The 27,220-nt window shown below is 36.1% G+C and overlaps 1 protein-coding gene across 11 annotated transcripts in view; it reads left to right on the forward strand.

Moving 5' to 3' along the window:
- The window catches only part of Tbc1d31 (TBC1 domain family member 31), a 69,022-nt gene that overhangs the window by 37,895 nt on the left and 3,907 nt on the right, over positions 1 to 27,220 (forward strand). For 5 of the 11 annotated variants that reach the window (XM_048802077.1, XM_048802076.1, XM_048802078.1 and 2 more), the window contains 11 exons: positions 1,537 to 1,670; positions 6,114 to 6,247; positions 6,686 to 6,865; positions 8,169 to 8,401; positions 8,676 to 8,828; positions 9,394 to 9,408; positions 9,917 to 10,052; positions 14,043 to 14,135; positions 18,659 to 18,799; positions 19,846 to 20,040; positions 22,914 to 23,052. In XM_048802077.1, coding sequence (XP_048658034.1) covers positions 1,537 to 1,670; positions 6,114 to 6,247; positions 6,686 to 6,865; positions 8,169 to 8,401; positions 8,676 to 8,828; positions 9,394 to 9,408; positions 9,917 to 10,052; positions 14,043 to 14,135; positions 18,659 to 18,799; positions 19,846 to 20,040; positions 22,914 to 23,052 — 1,553 coding nt within the window. The remainder of the gene's footprint in view (positions 1 to 1,536; positions 1,671 to 6,113; positions 6,248 to 6,685; positions 6,866 to 8,168; positions 8,402 to 8,675; positions 8,829 to 9,393; positions 9,409 to 9,916; positions 10,053 to 14,042; positions 14,136 to 18,658; positions 18,800 to 19,845; positions 20,041 to 22,913; positions 23,053 to 27,220) is intronic. The other 6 variants (XM_015486430.2, XM_015486431.2, XM_048802080.1 and 3 more) reach the window with 4 other exon arrangements.

Genomic DNA, 27,220 nt, shown 5'->3' on the forward strand with positions numbered 1-27,220 from the left:
AGGATTGAACCCAGTGTCTTGCATGTGCTAGGCGAGCACTCTACTGCTGAGCCACAACCCCAGACCCTAAACTGGGAAATTTTTTAAAAGAATATTTCTGTTATTTGGCTACTCTAGGATAGAATCCACATAGGAAAGGCAGGTTAAATGCATAGTACTTTTTTTTTTATTATTATTTATCAGTTTTCCAAATACTAAATTGATTATCTTAAAACCTTACCCCAGGTGCTGGGGTGTGGCTCAGCAATAGAGCGCTCACCTAGCACATACGAGGTGCTGGGTTCAATCCTCAGCACCACATAAAAATAAATAAATAAAATAAAGGTTAAAAACAACAACAACACATGCAAGGCAAACACTGTACCAACTGAGCTACAACCCCAGTCTCTATTTTTGTGATTTTTAAATACAAAATTATTTCAAAATACAAAGTTTAAAAGAAACCTTAAAGGTATTAGAAGTAAATATTGGAGAATTATAATCCAAAGTATAATAAGCTTGACATATCAAAGAGATTGATATGAATACAATATCTCAACATGTGAAAAAAATTTCTACACAAAGATGTGAAATGGAGAAAATACAGGTAAAACATGACAGATGAAAGGCTCGTTTCTCTAACATATGAAGTATTCATATAAATAATTGTGAAAAATCTGATCAATGAAAAATAGATAAAGAATTTAACATACAGATCACAGCACTGGAAATCGTTCTTAAACATGAAAAGATGTTGTTGATCTTCCTCATAATAAAAGTGTCATTTCTCACCTAGAAATAAATGGTTGATAATAAATTATGTTGACAGGAGTATGAGAAAACAGGCATCCTTTTACACAAGTGATGGGAATGTAAGTACTTTGTGGATGATAATTTGGTAGTGGTTGTGGATTTTTTTTTTTTTAAACTGGGAGTTAACTCAGGAGCACTTTACCGCTAAATTACATCCTCTGCCATTTTTATTTATTTGATTTTTATTTTTAGGGTCTCACTAATTTGGTGAGACTGGCCTCCAATTTATAATCCTTCTGCCTCAGCTTCCAAGTCACTGGGGTTCCAGCCATGCCCCACTGTGCCTGGTCTGGCTATTGAAATTACAAACATACACATCCTTTGACCCATCAATTCCACTTCTGGGAATTTATCCAAATTTGTATTACCACATGAAGAATGATGGACATATACTCATACTCAGCACAGCATTGTTTATAAAAGATTAGAAGACTCTTAAAGGCCCAAGAATGGGGATCATTTAAAAAAAAAAAAGTGCCTGATATTGACTATTTCCAACAGATTATTATTTGTAAAATGCAAGGTACAGAAGAATGTTTATAATATACCATGATTTGTGCTTTTAAAAAGAGGTTTTATAATTAAATTGCTTTAGAGAAAAGGATCTAGATGATAGGTAAAAGGAACAATTTTCACCAAATATACCTTCTGTATTGAAATTTTTATCATGTGACGGTATTTTTTATTCACAAATTTTAATGACATTATTGTTTTCTGGTCTTTATTTTCTTATTTTATTCACAGAACCCTGTCTGCTTTAGCTCATTGGTCTGCCATCTTTAGCGACACACCCTATCTTCCACTTTTGGCATTTCCGTTTGTGAAATTATTCCAGAACAACCAGCTTATCTGTTTTGAAGTCGTTGCTACTCTCATAAGTAAGTAGATAATGATTACAGAATGAACCAAGAATGGATTCTTAAAACATTTTCCTGATGATTTGGCACCTTTGTGACACCTAACAACAATCCTAGATTTCTCTACTTATTTAAGTCAGGAAAGTGTGGAACAATCAGGTTTTACACAAAATGGACATTTCAAACATGTAATGGAATATTACTCAGCAATAAAAGAGAATAAAATCATGGCATTTGCAGGTAAATGGATACAGTTGGAGAAGATATTGCTAAGTGAAGTTAGCCCATCCCAAAAATACAAATGACAAATGTTTTCTCTGATATAAGGTGACTGACCCATAGTGGGGTAGGGAGAGGGAACATGGGAGGAATAGACGAACTCTAGATAGGACAGAGGGGTGGGAGGGGGCAGGGAGTTAGGAATGATGGTGGAATGCAATGGACATCATTATCCAAAATACATATATGAAGACATGAATTGGTGTGAACATACTTTATATACAAACAGAGATATGAAAAATTATGTTCTATGTGTGTAATAAGAATAGTGATGCATTCCGATGTCATGTATTTAAAAAATAAAAGCAATTAAATTAAAAAAAAAAAAAAACATTTTATTTACAAGAAAATTTGGGTCAGGAGCTGTGGTATACACCTGTAATCCCAGCAGCTCCGGAGGCTGAGGCTGGAGGATCATGAATTCAAACCAGCCTCAGCAAAGGCAAGGTGCTAAGCTACTTAATGAGGCCCTGTCTCTAAATAAAATACAAAATAGGGCTGAGGATGTGGCTCAGTGGTCGAAAGTCCCTGAGTTCAATCCCTCATACAACCACCACCACCCACCAAAAATAGGGGAAATTTGGGTGGATAAATTTTAGAAGATATTCACACTGGATTTGGTTGTGAAGAAAGAAGCAGATCCCCCACTTATTGAAAGGCAGTTATTCTTCATTGGATTGGTGAGTTTGTAAAGCACTTTGCACATGGTGCCTGTTGTTTATCTTCGTCATCTGTGGCTAACATTTATTTGAGCACTTTCTGTGTACCAGACACTGTTCTTAGGTGCCTGATGTGTAGATCAAAGATGTTTTACTTTGTTAATGCATTTAATCTTCACAATAATTCTATTTGGTAGATATTACCTCCTTTTTACAAATGAGGAGACTGAAACACAGAGTACTTAGGTTATCCAAGGTTAGATTGGTGGCAGCAAGCATCTGACCCAGGCAGTCACATTCCATAATCTGCTGCCATTAAGGTCATTGCCCACCACCATCATCTATGCCAGCAAATGGGTCATTATTTTCATATTAGTAAAATCATGTCTGTTAAATTGGATTAAATTAAATTAAATTAAAATTCAAGCATACATATTATGATAATTCCCTCCATACTTTTTTATTACATTGTACTTATTTTGATAATATTTTTGTTGATCATTAGAGAAAGTATACAGAAGAAAATTCAGTATTTTTCCTCTCCAGAAACAGTATTTGGTAATATATTGATACATTTCTAATGGGTATTTCCTTCCAAATTTCTACATATGCTTGGAAAGCATTATTTATTGCCTGTATAATATAATATTTCAACTTATAGGTATACCATAACTTATTTACCTTTCTACTTTTTCTGTGCTTTAAGCAGTTTGTTATTTAATCATGGTTTTATTTAATATTTAATATTGTGTAAATTTCCCTAATTTTTATAAATTTCTTAGGTGTTTTTATTGATTGTAATATTTCATAGTGTGCATATACTAGCATAACCTATTAAAAAAAGAAAGAAACATAATTTAAGTAAGTATACAAGACTATACGTTTATTTCTAGTAACACACACACACACACACACACACACACACACGAGTGTGCTATGCCAATAGCATAGATTGCCACCCTGTGTCTTTACCATGTCAGGTTTTGTTTTGTTTTTGGTGTCAGGGATTGAACCCAGGATCATTTTACCACTGAGCCACACCCCCAGCCCTTTTTATTTTTTTATTTTGAGACAGGGTCTCACTAAGTTGCTTAGGGCCTTACTAAGTTTCTGAGGCTGGACTTGAATTTGCTATCTTTCTGTCTCAACCTCCTAGTCACTGGGATTACAAAAGGCACAATAGTGCCTGGCCATAGTGTCAGTATTTATTGAAGGGCTTTAATAGATTCTCAGAGTACATCAGTTTCATTGGCTTTATTTCACTAAGTCTTCCTGGTTTCACTTGGTAATTACAAAATTTTTTATTCCTTTCCAATGAAATGACTTATATGTATGGCGCTCAAATTATATATCATACTTTACACAATTATATATCTGTAGGTTACCAAAAAAGCTGAAGAATGGTAAAGAGGTCATAGGATTTAAAGAGGCAATGTAAAGAATCAATATGAATGCAAAGAGTCACTGCAGGTGGTTAATTTTGGGGCTAAATAGAACTCTGACTTTATTTGTGTCTGTGTGTGTCATATGTCTTTTGTGGTGGTACCAAAGTGGAATAAAAATACTTAAGGCAAATGGTTAATGTAGATAGGATTTTTCTCTTGTTTGAAAACAGTATTCTATTAATGTTACGGGGAGGATAAGAGCTTTGTGTGTGTTGTGGCATAGAGTGACATTGTAGTGTCTGAGACATAAAAGGTACTTGGTAAAATGCTGCTGAACCCAATTTTCCTTTTTAAATTAACTTATTTTAAAACAGCAATTTAGAAAAATTGAAATATTTCTTTTCAAATTTAGTCTTTGGAAGATTTTATTTATGACTTAATCAGCTAGCTCACATTTAAATGCTCAGTAATATAATAAAACCCAAAATTAGAAAGTCCCTACAAACCACATGTAATACAATATTCTGTTAATAAAGACTTCTTTTGCTAATTTTAAATAGGAGAGCTTACTATCAAAGGACGAAACCACAACTCAATACAGGTTGAACATTCCTAATCTGAAAATTCTAAATTCAGAAACTAAAATTTTCATATATATATATATATATATATATATATATATATATATATATATATATGAAAATTTTAGTTTCTGAATTTAGAANATATATATATATATATATATATATATATATATATATATATATATGAATTTAATATCTAAAGGACAGTTGAAGCATTAAGCAAAACTAACCAATTATCTTTTGAGAAGACCTTTTTTTGCTACACTGATTACACAGGGCAGTGAGTTTAAGTCAGCCTTAGAAACCTTTTCAGTGAAATGGAGTCTAATTTGGACTAGCTGACTTTCAGAGAGTACTGCTGGTTGGTTATGAAATTCAGGTTTACTGAAACAAAATGTCATTGATTAATGAAATTTAAAACTAGTTCCTATGGTACTTGTTATTATGGTTATAAACAATCAGTCTTTTCCTGGGAATGGGGACTTTTTAATTGTCATTTAATGGATAAAGGCTACAATATATAGACATCTGTTTTAAGTATGTGTGTATGAATATGTAAGAATGTAATTATGAGCATTTTTCCTAAACTTTTCTAACTTTTTTTTTTGGTACTGAAAATTTAACCCAGGGGCACTCTATCACGGAGCACATTCCCAGCCCTTTTAACCTTTTGTTTTTCCCAGCCTTTTCTTTTTTTTTAATTTTTATTGTTGGTTGTTCAAAACATTATATAGTTCTTGATATATCATATTTCGCACTTTGATTCAAGTGGGTTATGAACTCCCATTTTTACCCCGTATACAGATTGCAGACTCACATCAGTTACACATCCATTGATTTACATATTGCCATACTAGTGTCAACCTTTTGTTTTGAGATACTAATTGGCTGAGGCTGGCCTCAAGCTTGCAATCCTCCTTCCAAGGAGCTGGAATTACAGGCACGCACTATCGCACTATCGCACCTCGCAAAGCTTTTCTAACTTTGATAATGCATAAATTTTAATAGATTTAAGGAAGTAGGCATATTAACATTGAGCACATTTAAGGAACACCTGCATAGGAACCTTTTACAAAAGGGATCCTTTACTCAAGAGAAGGATAAAACAGGAGGTCCCAGAAACCAGAATATCCTATATCCTGTAACTAAGATCAGAAATACCTTGGAAAGGGGCTGGAGTTGTAGATCAGTGATAGAATGCTTGCCTGGCATGTGTGAGGCCCTGGGTTTGATCCTCAGCACCACATATAAATAAATAAAATAGATAAAATAAAAAGGTCCATTGACAACTAAAATATATATATATTTTAAAAAATTGACACATTTTCTAATTGACATATTTTCATTTACTACTCTGAAAAAGTTTGCACCTAAGATTCTATTTTAACGTAGAATTTTAAAAATCGCTTATTCTAAGAACAAATGTAAAAGGTTATGTTTTTATTCATGGATATATTGAGGACAGAAAGAGTGGATACATTTAAGAGTTATAAAGACCTTTGATAATATAGAAAAGTATTTAAAGATGAATTTTCTGTTTTTCTTTTTCCTTTGTAGTCAATTGGTGTCAACACTGGTTTGAATACTTTCCTAATCCTCCTATCAATATTCTTAGTATAATAGAAAACATTTTAGCATTTCATGACAAGGAACTGCTGCAGCACTTCATAGCTCATGATATAACATCTCAGGTAAGAGGTATAAGAGTTTTAGAATAACATAACTTATTTGAGGACTTAACGTTGATTCTGGTATAAATGGAACAGTATTTTTGTGAAGGCATATAATAAAAAGCATAGTAAGCCAGGTGCAGTGGCCTACACCTGTAATCCTAGCTAGTTGTGGGTGGTCTGAGACCCTATCTCAAAGTAAAAAAATAAAAAGTGGTGGGGATGTAGCTCAATGATAGAGCACCTCTGGGCTCAATCCCCAGTACTTCAAAAAATAAAACAGTAAACCATTCTTTATATTTAAACTGCCTTCCTTAAAGTCTACGAAGAGGTAGTTTTTTTCATAATTATGTATTTAATATAATTATTTTCATAGCTTGAATATCAGAGAATATTATCAATGACTTCATTTTGATTTTTCATTAGAAAACTAATGAATTTTTTCCACATTTATTTTAGCTGTATGCTTGGCCTCTTCTTGAAACTGTGTTCTCAGAAGTACTGACAAGAGAGGAATGGCTCAAATTATTTGACAACGTCTTTTCCAACCATCCCTCCTTTCTGCTGATGACTGTGGTAGCCTACAACATATGTTCTAGAGCTCCTTTGCTCAATTGTACTCTTAAGGATGATTTTGAGGTAAATATCTATTCTTAAGAGAAGGTTTTCAAATTTTAACTATTTCAGTTGAAAAATATAATTGAGCACCTACTACTGTATGTTAGGCTGTGGTGCTAGGTGGCAGGAATATAATGGATAACAAGTTGGACTGCATCCCTGTAGTTTGTACGTGATTAAACAATGACAGCAGGCTCTGAGTCTTACAGTCATGGTGTCAGAAGAAAATTATGATAACGTTGGGGTTTTGTGCTTATATTTGTTTTTCTTTAATTAAAAAAAAATCAGCACTGGGTTTATGAGCAGGCAAGTGTTCTGCTACTAAGCTACAGCCCCTGGTTTTGTGATTTTTTTTTCTTTTTCTTTTTTTTTTTTTTTTAGCCTTTGTAAAAGATGTTGACCACTTCAGTAGTCAGTTATTCTGTAATGATCTTATCAGTGACCTATCTGACTAGCCGTGGTTGGGATGCTTATTACACATGCAAAATGGTGACTGAGGGTCCAGGGGCTTGCTAGGAAAGTGACTTAAAGAATGCATTGGAAGTGGGTTGTTTTTTTTTAATAGTTTAATGTACTTTAATAGTAAACTTATAAGATAGACGATATCAAAAATGTATTTACATGTAGGACAATTTAGAAAATATAGTGAATAGGTGGAATCTACCACATGATAAAAATGCTGTAAACACCATTTAGTTGTTGTCAGTAAGACATTGACTTAAAAAAAAATGAAAATCTGAATGTGGGCATTGTACAGAATGGAGGTGGTTTTAAAAAGGAGAGTCTCTTTTGGTGGATTGGATGAATTCGTTCAGGTTTTTGTGTGTATTTGTAACCGATTTTGTGATTTCTACCAAATTAAACTTTACTTTTACTTTTTGGTTACATAGTACATACATATGTATTTTAGAAATTGGATCTGCCAGAACAAGATAATATAGAACTATTTCAGATATCTTTAAGCCACCCAACTAATTTATTTTCTAATATATTTATTTTGGATTTTGAATTTTTAAAAATCCAAACAGTGGAAATGGTCTCATTTGTTAAAGCATTCTTTTTCTACTATAATGAAAGTCTTCATATTCAGTTAAAATGTAAACCGTTTGATTTCAAAATTTCATAATATAGTCGTGGCATCTTATTATATTTTTAAAATACAAAATTGAATCTTTATTTTAAAACTTGGATTAAGAAAGCCTTCAGTGAATTTGCCAAAAAAAATGTTTAAATTCACATTTATATTTCTGAAATCTTGTTTTAACTCTGCCTCAAAATTGTTTTGTTAGGTAAATCTTGATTTAAACATCAAGTTTTTTTACAGTATTTTTTTCACCATCGGAATAACCTGGATATAAATGTTGTGATTAGAGAAGTTTATCATCTCATGGAGACCACGCCTGCTCACATTCACCCAGACAATGTGCTGGATGTTTTTGTTGCACTGACAAAAGGACAATATCCAATATTTAATCAATATCCAAAGTTTATTGTGGACTATCAGACACAGGAACGAGAACGAATAAGGAAAGATGAATTGGATTACTTGAGAGAGAGGTAATCATGAAATACTTGTTCTTTGATAGAAATGAAATCTGTTATAAATATAAGCCAGAAAATTTTTAATGAAAAATCTATTAAATTTTAAGTATTTTTGCAAAATCAAAGTTTGAAGGCTGGAGGTATCTTTAAACATTTAATTCTTAATCTGGAAGTAAAATCAGTTACTGCATATTAATCAAGTATACATTTTGTGTTTTGATTGTCTTTGGACTAAATCACTAAGCTTTCTTGTTTGTGTTTTCATAATAATAAATATTGTCTCCTTAAGGCAGGCAGTTGAAGATATGCATGCTGAAGTGGACCAGCAAAGAATCAAAGATGAAGCATGGTACCAGAAACAAGAGCTGCTCCGTAAAGCTGAAGAAACAAGAAGAGAAATGCTCTTGCAAGAGGAGGAAAAGATGATGCAGCAAAGACAGAGGTATGTTTGCATCTGAAAGAAAACTATGCACATGAGTCAGTTGAATAACTTTTCTTTTCTTCCATTTCTTATATAGGAACAATGCTATATGCAGAATTATCAGTTTAGTTTCCATTAAGCAAATGTGTAAGTTAATAAAAAAATTTATACCACCTTTCAAAAAAGGTATAAAATAAAATGAATTCATATGAGATCTAATGTACCTTGAAGAAGATTACCTAGAAACATTACAGTAGGCAGAAATGCTTTGTAATAGAATACTGGGTAAATCACATTAGGTGGAGTATAATTGTATAATTTTTTTTTCAATTTTTTTTATAGAGGGACACAATATCTTTATTTTGTTTATTTATTTTTTTATGTGATGCTGAGGATTGAACCCAGTGCCTCACATGTGCAAGGCAAGCACTTTGCCAGTGAACCACAACCCCAGCCCCTGGAGTATAATTTTTTAAATTGTGTTTTGAACATAAGTATGTGACCTGACAATTGAAACATAAAGTAATTCTCATTATTCATCTAATGCTTTGGAGAACAAGGGAAGAAATATTAAATGCTTTTTCAGGAGTATGTTAATGAGGTAAAAATGTTTAATTACGATTATTGGATAAACAATTAGACTAAGCCTGTTTGGAAACTTGTTTCTGTGTTTATTGATTTTTATTTTGGGGTGAAACTTTATGAAACAAAATTCTAGGTTAAAAGGAATTACAGAACTGAGCTTTTAGCATTCTATTAAAATTCTAAAAGAATAAGCATACGTCATGTTTGGTAACATTGGAGTATTTTTTGGCATTTTTCCTTCATATAAAGTTTATCAGCTCACGTTGAAACAATCTAACTGGTAGACCTGTTCGAAATGTGAGTGTAAGAAGAATAGCCCATTGTGTGTGGGCCATTTATCATCTACATGCCGACATGTGGACTTGTATAGTTGGGCATTGTTCATTTATGTGTTATAAACACTGTTGTGTTACCATGGCACCAGTTAAATGGGCAAGTGGCATCAAAATAAGTTGCAGGTTGTTATTGTGAAAAAATTAAGTCTGTATTGGGAAATGTTCCCTTTGATGTATTTTGTACCTAAGATTAGCTGCTGTGAAAAGAGAGCTGAAGACAAAGGAATTATACTTACAAGATGCTGCTAGAAGGCGTTTTCTGAAGCTTCAGCAAGATCAACATGAAATGGAACTACAAAGACTGGATGATGAAATTGAGAGAAAGGTTTAGTATTCTGTTTTTTTATATATTTAATTTTAGTTGTAGTAACTAGTCAAATTGACTAGTATTCTTGATGACTATTTCTCCAAAATAAAAATGTATCCGTATCAGTTAATCATGAAGTTAATTGTGATTTGGGGAAAGGTTCCTTTTTAATGTAAATATTTATGTATCATCAATGTAGAATTTCCAGTATAAAATATATAGAGTTAAAAATGGACCTTTTCCATGCTTCATCTTTTCATCTTCAGAGATAAACTGTTAAAAAATAAATTGATTGCACAGCTTTTTGGGTCTGTTTCTATACATGAAAAGTAATTACACTTATATTTTTTTAAAAATGGGATTATTTTCCCTACAACTTGTTTTTATACCATGCCTTTAAAAATGATATATGTTGAATATCTTTTCCTATTGCTGTATTTCTCTCTTTTTTTTTTTTGTGATTGCTACTATTTCTTTTTTTAAATATTTAACATCTCTTTTTCATATCTTTATTTTATTAATTTATTTATTTATGTGATGCTGAGGACCGAACCCAGTGCCTCTTGCATGTGAGGCAAGCGCTCAACCACTGAGCCACATCCCCAGCCCTAGTTTGTATTGTATTTAGAGATAGGGTCTCACTGAGTTTCTTAGCAGCTCCCTTCTTTGCTGAGACTGGCTTTGAACTCGCCATCTTCCTGCCTCAGCCTTAAGCATTTCTAGTAAGAAGAAAAAAATGAAATTAATTTTAATTATCTTAATTTTAGTTATTTTAATTATTCAACTCAGTATGTTTTACATCAATACTTCAGTATTCAACTGGTATAAAAACATTTTTGGTGGACTATTTGTTTACTTTTTTTTGTACTAAGGCTTTGAAATCCACTATTCATTTTACACTAAACAGAACACCACAATTTGGACAAGTCACATTTTAAAAGTTCAACAACCAACAGCTAGTGGCTGCTTATACAGTGTAGGTTGGGGGAAACTAACCTGTTTGTCTGTTGAGGCCAGCCTCAGCAATTTAGTGAGGCTCTAAGCAACTTAGTAAGACCCTCTCTCAAATTAAAAAGTAAAATAGGCTAGGGATGTAGCTCAGTGGTAAAGGGCCCCTGAGGATTCAATCCATAGTACCAAAAAATAAATAAATAAATAAAGTAAAAATCAGTAGGTCTGGGGATATAGCTCAGTTTTAGAACACTTGTCTGGCAATGTGTGTGGCCCTGGATTTAGACCCTAGTACTAGAAAAACGAAAGAAAAGCAGAAGTAAAACTCAGACAATGGCATTTCATGATATTACATTTTTAAAAATATATATGAATTTCAGACTTCAGGGTCTATAGATGAAACTTTATTGGAACATTGGTGCATCCATTTGTTTCCATATTGTCTGTGGATGCATTTGTACTACGATGGCAGAGGCCAGTGATTGTGACAGAAACCTAATGACCCACAAAGCCTAAAGGATTTACTATCTGGCCCTGAACAGAAAAAAATTGCCAACCCCTAGTTTGTCTGAAAATTGGGTGTAAGGTATGAGTTAGGTACTAAGCTTTTTTCTGTGCAAAAGGCTCATCCCTTGTCCCAGCACTGTCGAATGTTAGTAGTCATCTGCCAATGGTTATTACATATTGAATTCCCTCATGTAGTTGACCTTCTCTCTTGCTCTGTCTGTTCCTAAGTCAGTGCCATGCAGTTTCAATGTGTAATAATTGTGATGCTCTACTACCTAGGCCTGATTCTCACTCATCAGTCTTCCTTTTCAAGAGTTTCTTCAGTATTCCTAGATGTTTAGCATTCCAAACAGACTGAGAATTTTATCACACTCTGAATCCCCATCTCCCCACATCCTATTGAAATTTTTATTAGGATTACACTGAATTTAATTTACTTTAGGGAATTTCAAACTTGTTTTTTATAAAATACTAAATATTTTTAAGTCTTTGGGACTATTTTTAATTCATCTGTATTAGAAATCTATTTTCTCTTTTTTTATAGCATAATACTTTTGTTTAAAGCTAATTTTAAAAAATTACTTAGGGCCACACTAAATTGCTGAGGCTGGCTTCGAACTTGAGATTCTCCTTATGATCCTCCCAAGCGGCTGGGATTACAGGCAGGCACCATGGTGTCTGGCTAAGGCTAATTAATTTTTAATTGGCTTTTTTAATTCTCTTATCTAGTGGATCAAATTAATATTTCATTATTCTCAAAGAGTATATGTTCTTCCCCAAAAGTAAGGCAGGCTTAGAACTCTTAAATCTTTATTTCCAGGGTTTTTTTTAATATTTATTTTTTAGCTATAGGTGGGCACAATATCTATATTTTGTTAATATGTGGTGCTGAGGATCGAACCCAGTGCCTCACGCATGCTAGGCGAGCGCTCTACCACTGAGCTGTGGCCCCAGCCTATATTTCCAGTTCTTGAGGTGAGGCAAAGTGTTTTATGGTCAGAGTATCTTAATGTCCTTTCAGCAGCATGGTCAGGCATCTGCCTGCCCTTCTAGCCCCCTACTCTGCCAGGTGCCTATTCTAACATGCTCTCACCCTTCCCAACTGCAAACGCTCCTCTCCGACTCCAGCAGGAAAGACTGCCTCAAAGTCCAAAGTGACATGTATATGTGACTTCAGACATCTGTTAGCAGCAAAGTGATCTGTTTTTGTTCTGGCACGTGGCTGTTTATGTCACTGAAAATTCATAAGCAGTGAGCTTCTGTAGCTAAAATCCTTAAAAGGCACACTGTACTGTGCCCGACAGCTCCTTCACCCTTTGGCTTCATCACTGCTCTTGCTTCCTAGACTCAAGCCCCCCACCTTTGAGCCAGCTGCTTTCCCACTTACAGCCTTAAGGTGGACCAGCTTCTTTGACCCCTAGGATGTGTATTTTTGCAAGTCCCACTATATTCTCATTTTTATTGCTTCTCCTATTACATGCTATTTTATAGCATGTCTTTTAATCAACAGTATCTAACCCTCAGTAGTTGAAGGTGGTAATTCAATCATCATATGTTTGTTGAATAAATGAATGGGGGGGGGGCGGTTGTGGCTCAGTGGTGGAGCACTCACCTAGCACATGTGAGACCCTGGATTTGATCCTCAGCACCACATAAAAATAAATAAGTAAAATAAAGGTATTGTGTCCAACTACAACTAAAAAAATTTAAAAAAAAATAAAAAATAAATGAATGGGGATTGACAACTGATTGGTTACAGTTTGTTGTTTTGTTTGAAATACATACAATGTATTTTATTCTCAATGCTAAAAATAATTGGGGCTTTAGGCAACCAAATAGTTAAGATGATTTCTAAGATTCTCTCAAAGTATCTTGTCTGAACCCTCTAGTATATAGGAGGGAAAAGCTTTCAAGAAATCCAATTCTAGAGAATGGCGAATTCTAAATGAGCTATGTCTGTCTGATCAAAACACAAGTTGAATAATCCACAGTAAAGTCCAACCTGAAGTTATTGTCAAATTGATTTATAAAAAGTATAAATCAAAAAGAACATTAAATAACCATTATATTTCATAAGATTAAACATTCTGTATTTCTGTAAACCCCAAATTTAAGTTGTTCAAGTTTTTCTAACTCAGTGTTGGTTACTGTAGCATGGTAAAAACTGCTGCCTCTTTTTCCAGTCTATCCAAATGAGTCTATGGTAACTATGTGATCTTTTTTAAAAAATTAAGCATAACTTTAACTCAGAGATTAGTCCTAGATTCCACAGTGAATATTAACATATTATCAGTTACTCTGGTTCCTGAAACCAATTCCTGTTATTTTTTTTATATATCTTTACTTTTATTTGTTTTTATGTGGTTCTGAGGCTCGAACCCAGTACCTCACACGTGCGATACAGGTGCTCTACCACTGAGCCACAATCCCAGTCCCAATTCCTGTTATTTTAAATACTGTCATTGAGTTTTCACTATATAAGATTACTAAATTTCTTAGAAATGAATTTGTAAATTATTTTTAATACTTGTGTTTGTTGTTTGGACGTAGGTACAAATGAGAGATCAAGAAATTGCTACCACAACCAAAGACCTAGAAATGAGGCAGCTGGAACTCGAATCACAAAAAAGACTTTATGAGAAGGTAGAAGTCAGTTATTTCCAGTGTAAGAAAAGCAGAGTTTGTACGAACCCTTTTTAGGCTGTATTTATTCATGGTTTCTTAATGTTCATTTTAATCACTTTTGAAACAGCATATAGTGTCATCCAGGATTGTAAAGTAGCCAGAATGTCTGAATGTACAGTTTGTTGTAATTCTTTAATTCATGTTTCTGTAGCAGCTTAGCCTGGTGTCTGAAGCACCAGATGTAAGCCCCAGACATTGCCTCAGGATCTTTACCAGTTTACTAAGTTTTCCTACATTTGTGCAACTAACTGTGAAATTATCCCAATACAAGTTGATCATTCTTAATCTGAAAAGTCAAAATCTGAAGTGCTCTGATAGCCAAAACATTTGAAGTGCCAACTTGATGCTCAAAAATTTCAAATTTTGGAGCATTTTGAATTTCAGGCTTTCAGATTAAGGATGCTCAACCAGTAAAGATTATGCAGTATTTCAAACTCCCAAGAAAATTCCAAAATCAGAAATACTTCTGGCCTTGAGCATTTGGAATAAGGAATACTCACCCTGAGCCTTCTAAGGATCTTGTGAGGCAACATGGCAGTAACTGTAAAGTACTTTAAATTTAAATCTTCTGGAATTAGATGGGCAAATATTTGCTTAGAACCTACAACTCAGTTTTTATACCACTGGGGAAAGCTATGTTAACATAATTTTTATTGGGGGAAAATGTTTTGTTACTCATTTATGTTGAAACCATAGGTTTTTATTTCCTTCAGCCCCTTAAAATCAGACTTTGAGTTTAAAGTTGACTGCAGGTTCATAACAGGTAACATACACAAGATTGTTATCTACATTAATATTTAAAACAGCATCCATTATATCTGTAATACTTTTTAAGTTTCTTCTAGAACTGAACAAGGAATTTCCAGTAATTTTAAATTAGATGTAATTAACTTGGACTAAGCTAGAGTTTACTTTTGCTGTCTTTCCTCTAGAAATAAGAGGTGTGTGGCAATTAGGGGACATTATTTCAGAATTAATAGAAATTTTGCAAGAAAAATCCTAAAATTTTCAAGATATTTTTCTCTCAGCTGGGCACAGTGGCACATGCCTATAACCAGCAGTTCTGGAGGCTGAGACAGTAGGATCATGAGTTCAAAGCCAGTTTCAGTAACTTAGTGAGGCCCTAAACAACTCAGCGAGGCCCTGCCTCTAAATAAAATGTAAAAAAGGGCTGGGAGTGTGGCTCGGTGGTAAAGCGCCCCTCAGTTCAATCACTGATACAAAAAAAAAAAAAGATATTTTTCTCTCAGATTCTCAAATATTAATGTTTTGCTAAATTTTTCTTTCCATCTGTACACATATACATATTTTCTTCTCTGGACTATTTAAGGGTAAGTTGTAAACATGACACTCCTTTACCCCTCAGCATTTCAGTATACAAGAAATCCTATTATATAGTTGCAGTATATTATCAAAACCAGGAAGTCAACATAATATTATCTGATCTATAAATACCCTTTTTCAGATTTGATCAGTTATCTCAAAAACATTCTTTAGAGCAAAAGAAAAATCTAAGATCCATATTTCCAGGTGTCTCATGTCTTCTTTACTCCTATTTAAACTCCTCCTGAATTTCCTTTGTATGTCATGACACTCATGTTTATTGAAGCATATAGGCTAGATATGTTACAGAATGTCCCTCAGCATTTACCCATTGTGTTTTCATGGAACGATTCTAGTGATGCACTTTGGGCAGGAATGCCACTTAAGTAATACTGAGTTGCTTTCTGAGTATCAGATTAGGAGGCAAATATTTATTAATCCCTTTTTGCTATCTTTTGAAGGAAATATTTAAGGAAACCTACAGGGTTAGAGAAGAATTAAATTAAAACTAACATAAAATCCTAAAATTTATCTGTTCATTTAGCTACAGATATATTGCTCTCACCTTTTTAAAAGTGGCTTTAGTGACCAACACTTTACCTCCCAAATTTCTCTCTTACATTACACATCAATTAAATATCTATTTCCAACCAGGTGTGGTGTTGCACACCTGTAGTCCCAGCGTTTTGGGAGGCTGAGGCAGGAGGATTGCAAGTTCAAAGCCAGCCTTAGCAACAGCAAGGTGCTGATCAACTCAATGAGACCCTGTCTCTAAATAAAATACAAAATAGGGCTGGGGGTGTTGCTCAGTGGTCAAGTGCCCCTGAGTTCATTCCCCATTACCTATCCCCCAAAAATGTCTATTTCCAAAGACTTTGGGCTGGGGGGCAGGTACAGGAGACTGGGCATTGAACCTAGATGTGCTTTACCACTGAGCCACATCCCCAAGTCTTTCTATTTTTTATTTTGAGACAGCATTTCACTAAATTGCTCAGGGCCTCACCAAGTTGCCGAGGCTGGCCTTAAATTTTCAGTCCTTCTGCCTCAGCCTCCCAAATTGCTGGGATTATAGGTATGCTCCATTGTACCTGGTTTCTAAAGACATTTTGTTCCAGAAAATATCATTATTAGCTCAATGGGAAATACGAGCTCAACATTCTATATACACCTAATTTGATTGGTATTTTTGTTTTGGTTTGGTTTGGTTTGATTTCATTTGGTTTAGTTTTTTGGCAGTGCTGGGTATGGAGCCCAGAGTCTTGTACGTGCTAGGCAAGCCCTCTACCACTGAGCTACACCCCCGACCCTAATTAAAAAAGAAGAAAAATAAGAAAACTAAGCATAAAGACCAACAAGTAAATTCTGACCTGTGATCCAGATCCCTTCCCTTCACCTTCCAGGACCTTGTTTTAATGAAGTGGGTTTTGTCCTTCTCTCTTTCACATGTAAGCACCTTCTCTGTGGAATAATAGCATCCTTGAAAAGATCGTTATCAGGATTATAAATGAACTAATATGCATATGTCGCAGGGTCCCCAAGACCACCCTTGGGTTCATTGATTCATTAGGACTCACAGAATTCAGTAAGAACTCTTACACCTGTGGTTTCATTTTATTGAAGTAGAAGGAAATTAAATCCAGTAAACTTAAGGGTCATGTAGGTGGACTTCAGAGCAGGCAGATCTTGCAGCTGGCATCTCCCGTGGGGTTGTGCAGACAACACTGAATTCTCCTGGCATAGATGTGGGACAGTTGCACAGAGAACCGCCACCAGGAGGCTTGTGCAAGCCTCGTTGTCTTGGGTATCACAGGGGGTCAGCGTAGGAAAGGAGCACACAGGAGGCTGCCCTTAGATGTCTTTCTTCAGCCCCTCCAGAAGTCAGGCTAATGTAGTCTGGCCCGCAGCTCCTACCAAATCGCATTGTTCACATAAGCCCATGGCGTGGCCAAATCCCCAGTAATGCAAAGGCCTCAGGCAGAGTGATGGAGGCCCGAGAGCTTATCTTCCAGGAGCTGGCCAAGGGCTAGTCTTTTCTTTGAAATGTGCAGGGTTTGAATAACTCAGACATACTGAGTAAAACCTTTCCTGCACAATGTCTGATACATGCCGCCTGCTGGGGGGATAATAGTTTCCCTCTTCCTCCATGGCCTAAGAAAACTATAATAAAAAAAAAAATGAATTGACAACTTCCTTTATCCAATATGCTGCGTCACACCACTAACCCGTCTTCATTCCTCTTCACTGTGGATTTTCATTCTTTTCTCCTAGTTCTTTTTTGGTGTTAGGAATTGAACCCAGGAGTACTTTACCCCTGAGCCACATCCCCGGCCCTTTTATTTTTTATTTAGAGACAGGGTCTAAGTTGCTTAGGGCCTCGCTTAGTTGCAATTTTCAGGGGCACTCGACCACTAAGCCACATCCCAGCTCTATTTTGTATTTTATTTGAAGACAGAGTCTCACTGAGTTGTTTAATGCCTCACTTTTGCTGGCTTTGAACTCACCATCCTTCTGCCTCAGCCTCCTGAGCTGCTGGAATTATCCTGTTGTGTGCTGTCAACCACGATCTACTGCCTCCACAGCCAGGATGTTCAATTTCTAATTGTTTTCTACAAATGTCCCTGAGGAACTGGCTGCGCACACTGAGTTCTGAGTGAGGTGATGTGAAGACAACGTAGGCAGTGGGGTCTTGCAGAGACCCGCCAGTAAGGTCAAGTAATGGTGACTCTCAGGGAATGGCTTGAAGGAGCTCCAGCCCCGTCTCGCCTGCCCCATAGGTTACCAGGCTGCTGGTTTTCAGGGCTAACCTGAGCTTGGGGTTGGGTGAGAATCAGAATACACAAGATAAAATAGCAGAGAGCTTGCTGTTTCTTACTGAGGTTTAGCCATTTTAATGAGTAAATGCTCTCCAGATTGCTGTAAGGCTTCAGTCAATTTCCATAATTTTGAAGAAGTTGATTCTGACAGTTTTTGCTTTTAGGAAGGAGAGAATTTTCAGAGTTACTTGCTTTGTGGTTTTCACTGATATTACTACTACTTGCTTTTTACTTTGAAAATTAAATGGTTACAGTTTTTATTTGTATATGTATTAGTATTTTGCAAAAAGAAAAGCCACTTTGTGTTTTAGTATTATTATATAAATCAGCAATTTTTTTTAACAGAATCTTACTAGAAATCAAGAAGCTATTGCAAAAGAAATTAAGGAAGATGCTGATGCCTATAGGCGAAAAGTGGATCTTGAAGAACACATGTTTCATAAGCTAATAGAAACTGGCCAGACTCAGAGCAGAAAGACCCAGAAGGTAAACATATGGCAAATTTAGTGTGTACATAGGAGGTAATTTTCCATCCATAGTTCTTTTAAGAGAACAAATTTAGAATAAATTGTGAAATTGAGATAATTCATTGCTTTGCTTCATGAATCCAGGTTCCTAGAGCCTCACATTGCTGTATTTATTTACAGGGTGCTTGCTTCATTGAAAGTCATATATGAGTCTCTGTCAGACTCTTTATAACTACCGTTTCAAAGGAAATAGAAACTTTTACAAATTATGCTCTTCTGTCATGCTGTGTCTCAGAGATTTTCCCTAAATGGTTGAGGTCCCTGTCTCGTATGGAAGCCAGCACTTCCAGAGTATATTTGTGGAATTCTGATAACTGTTATTCAGTGAAGTGGGGGATGACCAAGTATTGGAAATGCTGTCCTAAAATAGGGGGTTTTTTAAATGCCAAATTTGAGAGTTTTGTACATTCTGAATCATTAAGAAACATTTCCAGACTTATTTTATAGAATTTCTTACAGAGTATCCTTTCAGAAATGATGATTTAAATGAATTGAAATAAAACTTGAGGCATTAAAAAAAGAACTTTCTCTATTATACCTTTAGCAAAATGTTAAATGAGTGTATGTCGAGGGTTGGTCCTCTTTCAAGAATCAGGAATGGTGTAGAGACCTTCTGTTCTGCAACAGTCCCTTAGCTTATTCACCCAAAATATTCCACTATTTTTTTTTTTTAATTGTAGACTTTTGTGAATCTGTAAAAATAGGCTCTTTTGACTCGTTTTCATGGTGTTGAAAACAAATATTACTAAATCCTACCCATCCCCTAGCCTGGAAGTTCTCACTCTTGCTATACATTAAAATCACTTACAGAGTGTTTTAAAATACCAATATCCAGCTGCACCAGAGATGGATTTTACTGGTTTGTGGTGGGCCCTGGGAGTCAGTCTGTTTTAACACACCAGGTGACTGTGATATGCAACCAAGCTTATGAACAGCTGTCCTAGATACCTGGACACATGATTTTAGAGTCTGACATTGTTTCTGAATTTTTACAACTTTTCTTAGATAATTGAAGAAAATTTGGCAAAAGCTGAACAAGCATGCTTAAATACTGACTGGCAGATTCAAAATTTACATAGACAAAAATGTAATGATCTACAACGAAATGAAGGATACCGAGAAGTAGCCAGCCTCCTTCGGAAGAACAGAAGGAAAGAATCAGAGGTATTAAATGCAATGATGGAGGAGGAAGCTAAGAAGGTAAGAATCGTATTATAAATTTTTTATTAGATGAAGCATTTAAATATCAGAATAATACATAATCAGATGACAAAAGCATCAAACCAAGTAATTTTAGTTGGGAAAAATTATCTAATTTTAATGGTTGTTTCTCAGAGAAGTTATCTAATATTGATGCTACCTAAAAATTGTTAAGCATTTTTCTCATTTCTTTTAGTGTGTCTCAATTTGTTAGCTCCTGGATTTGTTCTGGCTAATTGGGTGGTATTACCACTTTAATTTACCTGCTTTTCGTTTTTTGTTTGGTTGTTTGTTTTTTAAGTCTGTGGTAATATTATTATACTTTTTTTTTTTCAAAAAAAAATTTGTTTTTAGTTGCCAGTGGACCTTTATTTTATTTATTTATATGTGGTGCTGAGAATTGAATCACACATGCTAGGCAAGTGCTCTACCACTGAGCTATAATCCTAGCCCCTCATTTTAATTTTTTTGTTTGGGAATTTTTTGGTTTTAGAGTTTTGGTTTTTGATTTGGGGTACTAAGGATTGAACCCAGGAACATTCTACCTATGAGCTATATACCTAGCCCTTTTTAAATTTTTTTACTTTGAGACAGTGTCTTGCTAAGTTACTGAGGCTGGCCTCAAATTTGCAATGGTCCTACACTAGCCTCCCAAGTAGTTGGGATTATAGGCATGCCACCATCATGCCCAGCTTTACCTCATTCTTTATACTTACAAAAGATTTTGAATAAATAGAAAATGTTTGGAGCTGCTAATAACAAAACTCAAAATAGTAGTGACAAGATAGAAATGCTTTTCTTTCTCACAATTTTGGAGATAAACAATTTCAAGCTACTGAGACTTCAAGGCTACCATGTTTCTTGGACTTTTCTGTACTGCTTCCTGGTGTATGGTTTTCATTCTCAATGATACCTTATCATCCAAGTTGACTGCTAGAGTTCCAGCCATCACATGTATATGCCAGACAACAGAAAGAAGTACAGGATCTTCTACCTCCCATCAGAGTCAGCTCTTTCTCAGGGTCCCTATTTTAGTCACCTCTTTCACTACTATGACTGAAAGACCCAACCAGAACAATTGTAGAGGAGGCAAAGTGTATTTGAGGGCACATGGTTTCAGAGGTCTTAGTCCATAGAAGGCCAACTCCATTCCTCAGGGCTCAAGGTGAGGCCTCATGGAAGAAGAATGTAGCAGAGGGAAACAGCTCACATAGTGATTAGTGATTAGGAAGGAGAGAGAGAGAGAGAGAGAGAGAGACAGACAGACAGACACACACTCCACTTGCCAGATACAAATATAAATCCCAAAGCCACATCCCATTTCCCACCTCCTCCAGCCGCACCTTATCGCTTCAGTCACCACCTGGTTAATCCCAGTCAGGGTATAAATTCACTGATTGGGTTAAGACTCTTAAAATCCAGTCATTTCTCCTGTGAACCTTATTGTATTGTCTCACATGGGAGCTTCTGGGGGACCCCCTCACATCCAAACCATAGTAGTCCCATATCATATTTCTAACCAATTTGGTTGCAAAAGATTCTGAGAAATGTAGTTTTTAACAGGGTTTATTATGAACCTAAATAAAATTAAGATTTATTCTGAAAGTAGATTCAAAATGGATTTTGAAGAGACAGCCAAGAGTGTATGTCACACAGATGTATCTTTTGGTGACTTCTCCTAACACCTGGAGGCCCTGTGCTCTGTAGACTCTATCACAGATACCGTGGACTTTCCTAAGGGTTCTGCTGCTGGGGAGAGATGAGGCTCTAGATAACTGGCTTTAGTTCCTTCCTCCTTCTGCAGCTGCCTCAGGTGTCTATTCTGAAAGCTGCTTACCACGTATTTCAGACAAGTCGCTATTCCAGAGTGTCCTACCACCTCCCAGTGGCAAGGGGTCCTGTGTAGAACCCTTCCTTTCAGGAACAGGGAAGGGGGTGTGGGGAGGAGTACTGTCCAGGACACTGAGGCCGTTGTCTCAGGAGTACTGTGGTGGAAGCCCCCACCCCCCCTCCCGTAGGATTGCTGATACTATGGCTGGACTGTGAAATTTGGTGCTATTATACTTGGGTAAAATAGTACATTTGAGAGTAGATGGAATCGTTGTAAGGGCTTCTCACATTATGCAGAAATTCTTTGTGTTTGGATCCTGGGTTCTAAAGCTAACTTGACTTTTATGTAACCTTGGGGAATCCCCAGACTCAGTGCCATCATCAGGAACACCAAAGGGATGGGTCTCTGGTTGTGTTTTATGATTCTTTAAAGCTTTTATTTAGTACATTGGTGTTCTCTTCATGAAAATGATATGAGTTTTTCCATATAAAAGCTGTAGCATTTCTAGAACATTAGCAAATATTATAATATTTTAAATCTGTTATTTTAGTTATCCTCTGAGCTGATTTTAAGGTGATGGTCATTTTCTTGGGAAGAAATCAGGGGACTAATAGAAATTACTTGACTTCCTTGTGGTCAAGGTATATGCCAGAGCTGGACAAAGAATTAATTCTCTGAATTTTGTTGACTTTTTTTTACTAAGGCATAGCATTAAAATTAAATAAAATTAATCACCATTAATACAAAACCAGCTTAGACTCCTAAGATTTGAAGCACATGGAAATGAATGGTTGTTTCTACAATGGTTGGGACCTGGCTATGGGTTCCATGGCCCTCAGAGGTGCTGAGTACTACACAGAATGTGCCTCTGTTCCCAGAGTTCTTCCATAGCTGTGGAACACCACACCCGCCCCAGATCCCATAATACCAAGCAGATAGTGTGCACCCTGAGATTGTGAAGGAGGAAGAGTAGAGGAAAAGGTAAGAGTTTGTGTTACCACAATTTTTATGTGATCTGTTTTCACCACTTACTTTTATGTAGTGGAAGGAAGCTGAAGAAAAAGGGTTTCATTTGAGATCAGAAAAGAAAGCTTCTGCCCTTTCGGATGAATCCAGAAAGTGGTTTTTACAGCAGGAGATGAGTGCTGCCTTAGAACATGCTGAAAATCCATGTAATAAAGGTGAGTGTCATTGAGTGTCCTTCATACTGTCACACATTCCTCTTTTCTGTTCTCATGAATAATTCATAGAGGTGTATTTTGGCACTTTCATTCAAACTATGCACTGCTAAGAGGTAATCACTAGTTACCTTTTTTCTTTTGGGGGAGGAGCAGGAAAGGGTGAGCTGAGGAGGTGGTTATGTTTAAAAACAAAGCTCTGATCAAGAACAGTGTTTCGCCTTTCCTGTAGGACTGTTTCCTGTAGGACTTTCCGTAGATCCATGGCCCCTTGATCCTCTTAGTCTTCTAGAATGTGATTTGTTCCCAAAGTGCTACTTATAATTATTTTAGTAAAAATATGTGCTTTGCCAATATCTGGCCCTCAGAATAATAGTATATTAATGTATATCTTAGAGATCTTCCTATAGGATCTAATCAGACATTAGGCTTTTGTTACAAGGACTACAAAATCAACTGAAAAAATGAAAATCATAATTTATATATTATAATTTTAAAATTCTAAAGTAGAGTACAGATACAGGAAAATTTTATTATGTTGTATTGTTTCAGTCTTTTATAATGTATATGCATTATTTTTAAAATCACAGCTTTGCTGATGTATAATTCACATACCATACAATTTACCTATTTTATAGTGTACAATGTGTTGTATTACTGTATGTTAAGAAATCTATTCAGAGCTGTGCAACTATCATCACAAGCAATTTTAGAACTTTTTTTGACACCTCAAAATAAACTCTGTACCAATTAAAAGTTATTCCCCTCTTCCCCTCACTCCCGACCAGCTGCTGGCAACTACTGATCTACTTGTGGTCACTAGATTTTTCTCTTCAGGAGATTTCATGTAAATGGAGTCCTACAATATATGGTCTTTTGTGTCTTGTTCTTTTACTTGGCATAATGTTTTGAGCTTCAACCACAAATCTGAAAAGTAAAAATCTAGGTTAGATGCTGTCATCAGTTACTCATTCCTACTTTGGCAACCCCTCATTACCTCTCATGCTTGAGATTTAGTGGTCTCAGTTGCATCAAAAATAGTAGTTGGGAGAAATTGGGGAGAGAATGTGACTTTGCACAAATTAAATATTTAAAACTGGCTCACAAAAGATACTGTCTTCTGGAGCTATCTTTTCTCCCTGACCCTTTCATACTTACTCCTGTTTTAGAAAGGAAAAACTTTTTGAATCTTTTCAAGAACCTACATATTTAGAAATAGAAAAATGTGGGAAACTTCAGGAAGCTTCCATCATCATTGGTCTAACAACATACTTCCATCTGCCTCCGTAATGGCTCCCCTCCTGCTACCTAAAGTTTAACCCTCCTAAATTTTACCAATGAGAGAATTTGTTAATAAGCATCCAGTTTTTAAAAGGTAAACCCCTAAAGAACTGTCAGTCATTTCTTTAATCAGGATGTATAATTTAGTCATAATCATGTGACCCTAAAACCAGAAGATAATTGGCTACAGTTAGGAAAGCATTTTGATTGGAGATGCTCAGCATTGGTTTTTCACTCAGGCCCCAGAAGACAGGTACCAAGACGTAGCAAACAGTCCACATGTGCTAGGGACAGAAGATTTACTTAACATTTTTGCCTAGTATTGAAACTTTATCAGCAATGTCAGGAAATTCTTACTATCTTTCAGAAGACAGAACTTTCTGGTTCTTGCCTGGACGTCCCTAAAATCCCAGGCCTAGAAACTTAATTTTAAAATGGCAAAGCATGTGAATAGACATTTCTCCAGAGAAGATACAAAAAATGGCCAGATGCACATGGAAAACATGTCCACTTTATTAATCGTTAGGGAAAGGGAAATGAAATAAAAACCACAATGGGACACCACTCCACACCCTCTAGGTTGGCTATAGTCAAAAAGACAAATAGTAAAGGCCGAGAGATGAGGACAGTGCTGCAGGGAGTGTAAAATGGTGCCATCACTTTGGAAGTTAGTTTGACAGTTCCTCAGAAGGTTAACCCAAGTAGTGCATCCCCTAGGTATGTCTCCCAGAGAATCAAAAGCATGTGTTTGTGTAAAAACTTATTCGTGAATTTCGTGGCATCATTATTTGAAACAGTCAAAATAGAAACAACCCAGAGATCCTTTAAATGAGGAATGGATAAACAATGGGATATATCCATAGAACAGAATCTTACTCATTTATAAAGACGAGTGAGTGCTGATCCATGGTACAAAATGGGTGAACTTCAGGACTGTGGCGGCAGCTCATGGAGGGGTGGGTGCTTGCCTAGCATGCACAGGGCTCTAGGTTTCATTCCCAATACCACCAAAAAAAAAGAAAACTGAACCTTAAACCCCATAATACATAAAAAAAAAAAACAGACCTAAAAGGCCACATATTATGTGATCCTGTTCATATAAAATGTACAGAATTGGAAAATCTGTGGAGATCAGAGTAGTTAATGGTTGGCTGGAAGTGAAAAGGATGTGGAGTTTCTTTTGGGGTGATGAAAATGTTCTAGAATTAGTGGTGACAGTTGTACAACTCTGAATAACTCTGAATATATTAATAACACTGAATTGTGCACTGGGAAAGTATCCAGTTTGTGTGGGGGGTATGGATTATATATTAATGAGACTGTTGCTTAAAGAAAGACATCAGTAAATGCTGTTGCTGAGTAAGGCCACTGGACCAGGTTTCAAAATCACTGGGCCTTGAAGAAAGGGGAGAGTGTAGAGAAGCAGGATGACACTTGAGACAGAGAGGGTGCACCCCACTCAGGACACGCCCACTGTGTGGGTGTGGACAGGAGGGTCTCAGTACACTCAGCTGCTGTCACTGAGCTGTGTGCTTCTGGTTAGTTTATTTAACCACTTGAATTTGGATTAACTCAGGAACATTTACTGGTCTTCGGTTTTGTATTTGTGAAATGAGAAGATTACAGACTTGGTGATCTTTAATTTTGTTACAATCCTAACATTGCGTTATACTGTTTTGTAACCACTTATTGTTTCTGGACCTCTTTGGGAAACATCTCCCAAAACATGCACATACACATACGCAAACAAAATTTTTCCTTATGTTTATGTGAATTGATCAACCAAAAACTTCCATGAATTTCAGTTGTTCATGAAGAACTTGTTAATTGTGATTAAACAATGGTAGGAAGTTGCCTGTCTTAGTGATTTAAGTTAGGCAAGCTGGAGCAAAGAACTTGGTACACTCTAGCCCTAGCTATCTCAGAAAAGATAGATAATAAGGACTTCAATGCCAGCCTGAGGGGGGTGTCCTTCTCCTGTTGCTGTAAGTCTGCCTCCTAGGCAAGGAACTTGGAGGCAGTGTTGGACAAGGCAGGAATTTAGTTGTACCTTTTTATTCCTTTTGAATCTTTCAGTATATATAATAACAATTCATTATATAAACACTAATTCAAAATAATAAAAAGGCCAGCACAGTGGCTCATGCCTATAGTCCCAGCCACCCAGGAGGCTGAAGCAGGAAGATTGCCAAGTTCAAAACAGCCTTGGCAATTTAGACACCGACTCAAAAAAAAAAAAAAATTGTTGTTGTTGTTGTTTTGTTTTTAAAAGCCGGGAATGTAGTTCAGTCCTTGCCTAGCATGTGCAAGGCCCTGGGTTCAACCCCAACACCACAAAACAATAAGAATAAATAAAGTGATAAAGAATTGCTTTTGGAGCCTTAGATACATTAAATTAAGAAAAACAAAGCAAGTTGCAATACAGAAAGTATAGGAACTTTCACTTTTCCTCTATTCCTTATATGTCCAAAATTGTTACAATTAGCATTTGTTATTTTTCATAAATCAAAGATTTTTTTTAAATTCACATACCCAGGACCTCACAGTGTTTGAAATATCGCTGTGAGCAAAGGGAACCACCGATTATTTGAACAGAGATAATATTTACCAGACAGCCCCTGGGGAAGGTGAATTAAATGCAGTGGCCAGTGTTTTGGAGGACAGAGGAGAGGCAACTGGGAGATGTGGACTCTGGAAGCGGGGGAAGGCCGACTTGTGCTGCGCCCCCTGTGCCGGGGCACTTGGAGGCTGGCGAGCTTGTCACCGCACTCCGTTTTCTATTCCTTCCACGTGTAAAGAGGTTGACTCTTGGTCTCCTCTTGGTAAGTCTCGTTAGAAACTGCCCTCGGCGCGGTGCAGGCGATGAGTGCGACCTCCGCGCCACGGCGCC

Source organism: Marmota marmota, unplaced genomic scaffold, assembly GCF_001458135.2.
Source record: "Marmota marmota marmota unplaced genomic scaffold, marMar, whole genome shotgun sequence".
NCBI lineage: Eukaryota > Metazoa > Chordata > Mammalia > Rodentia > Sciuridae > Marmota > Marmota marmota.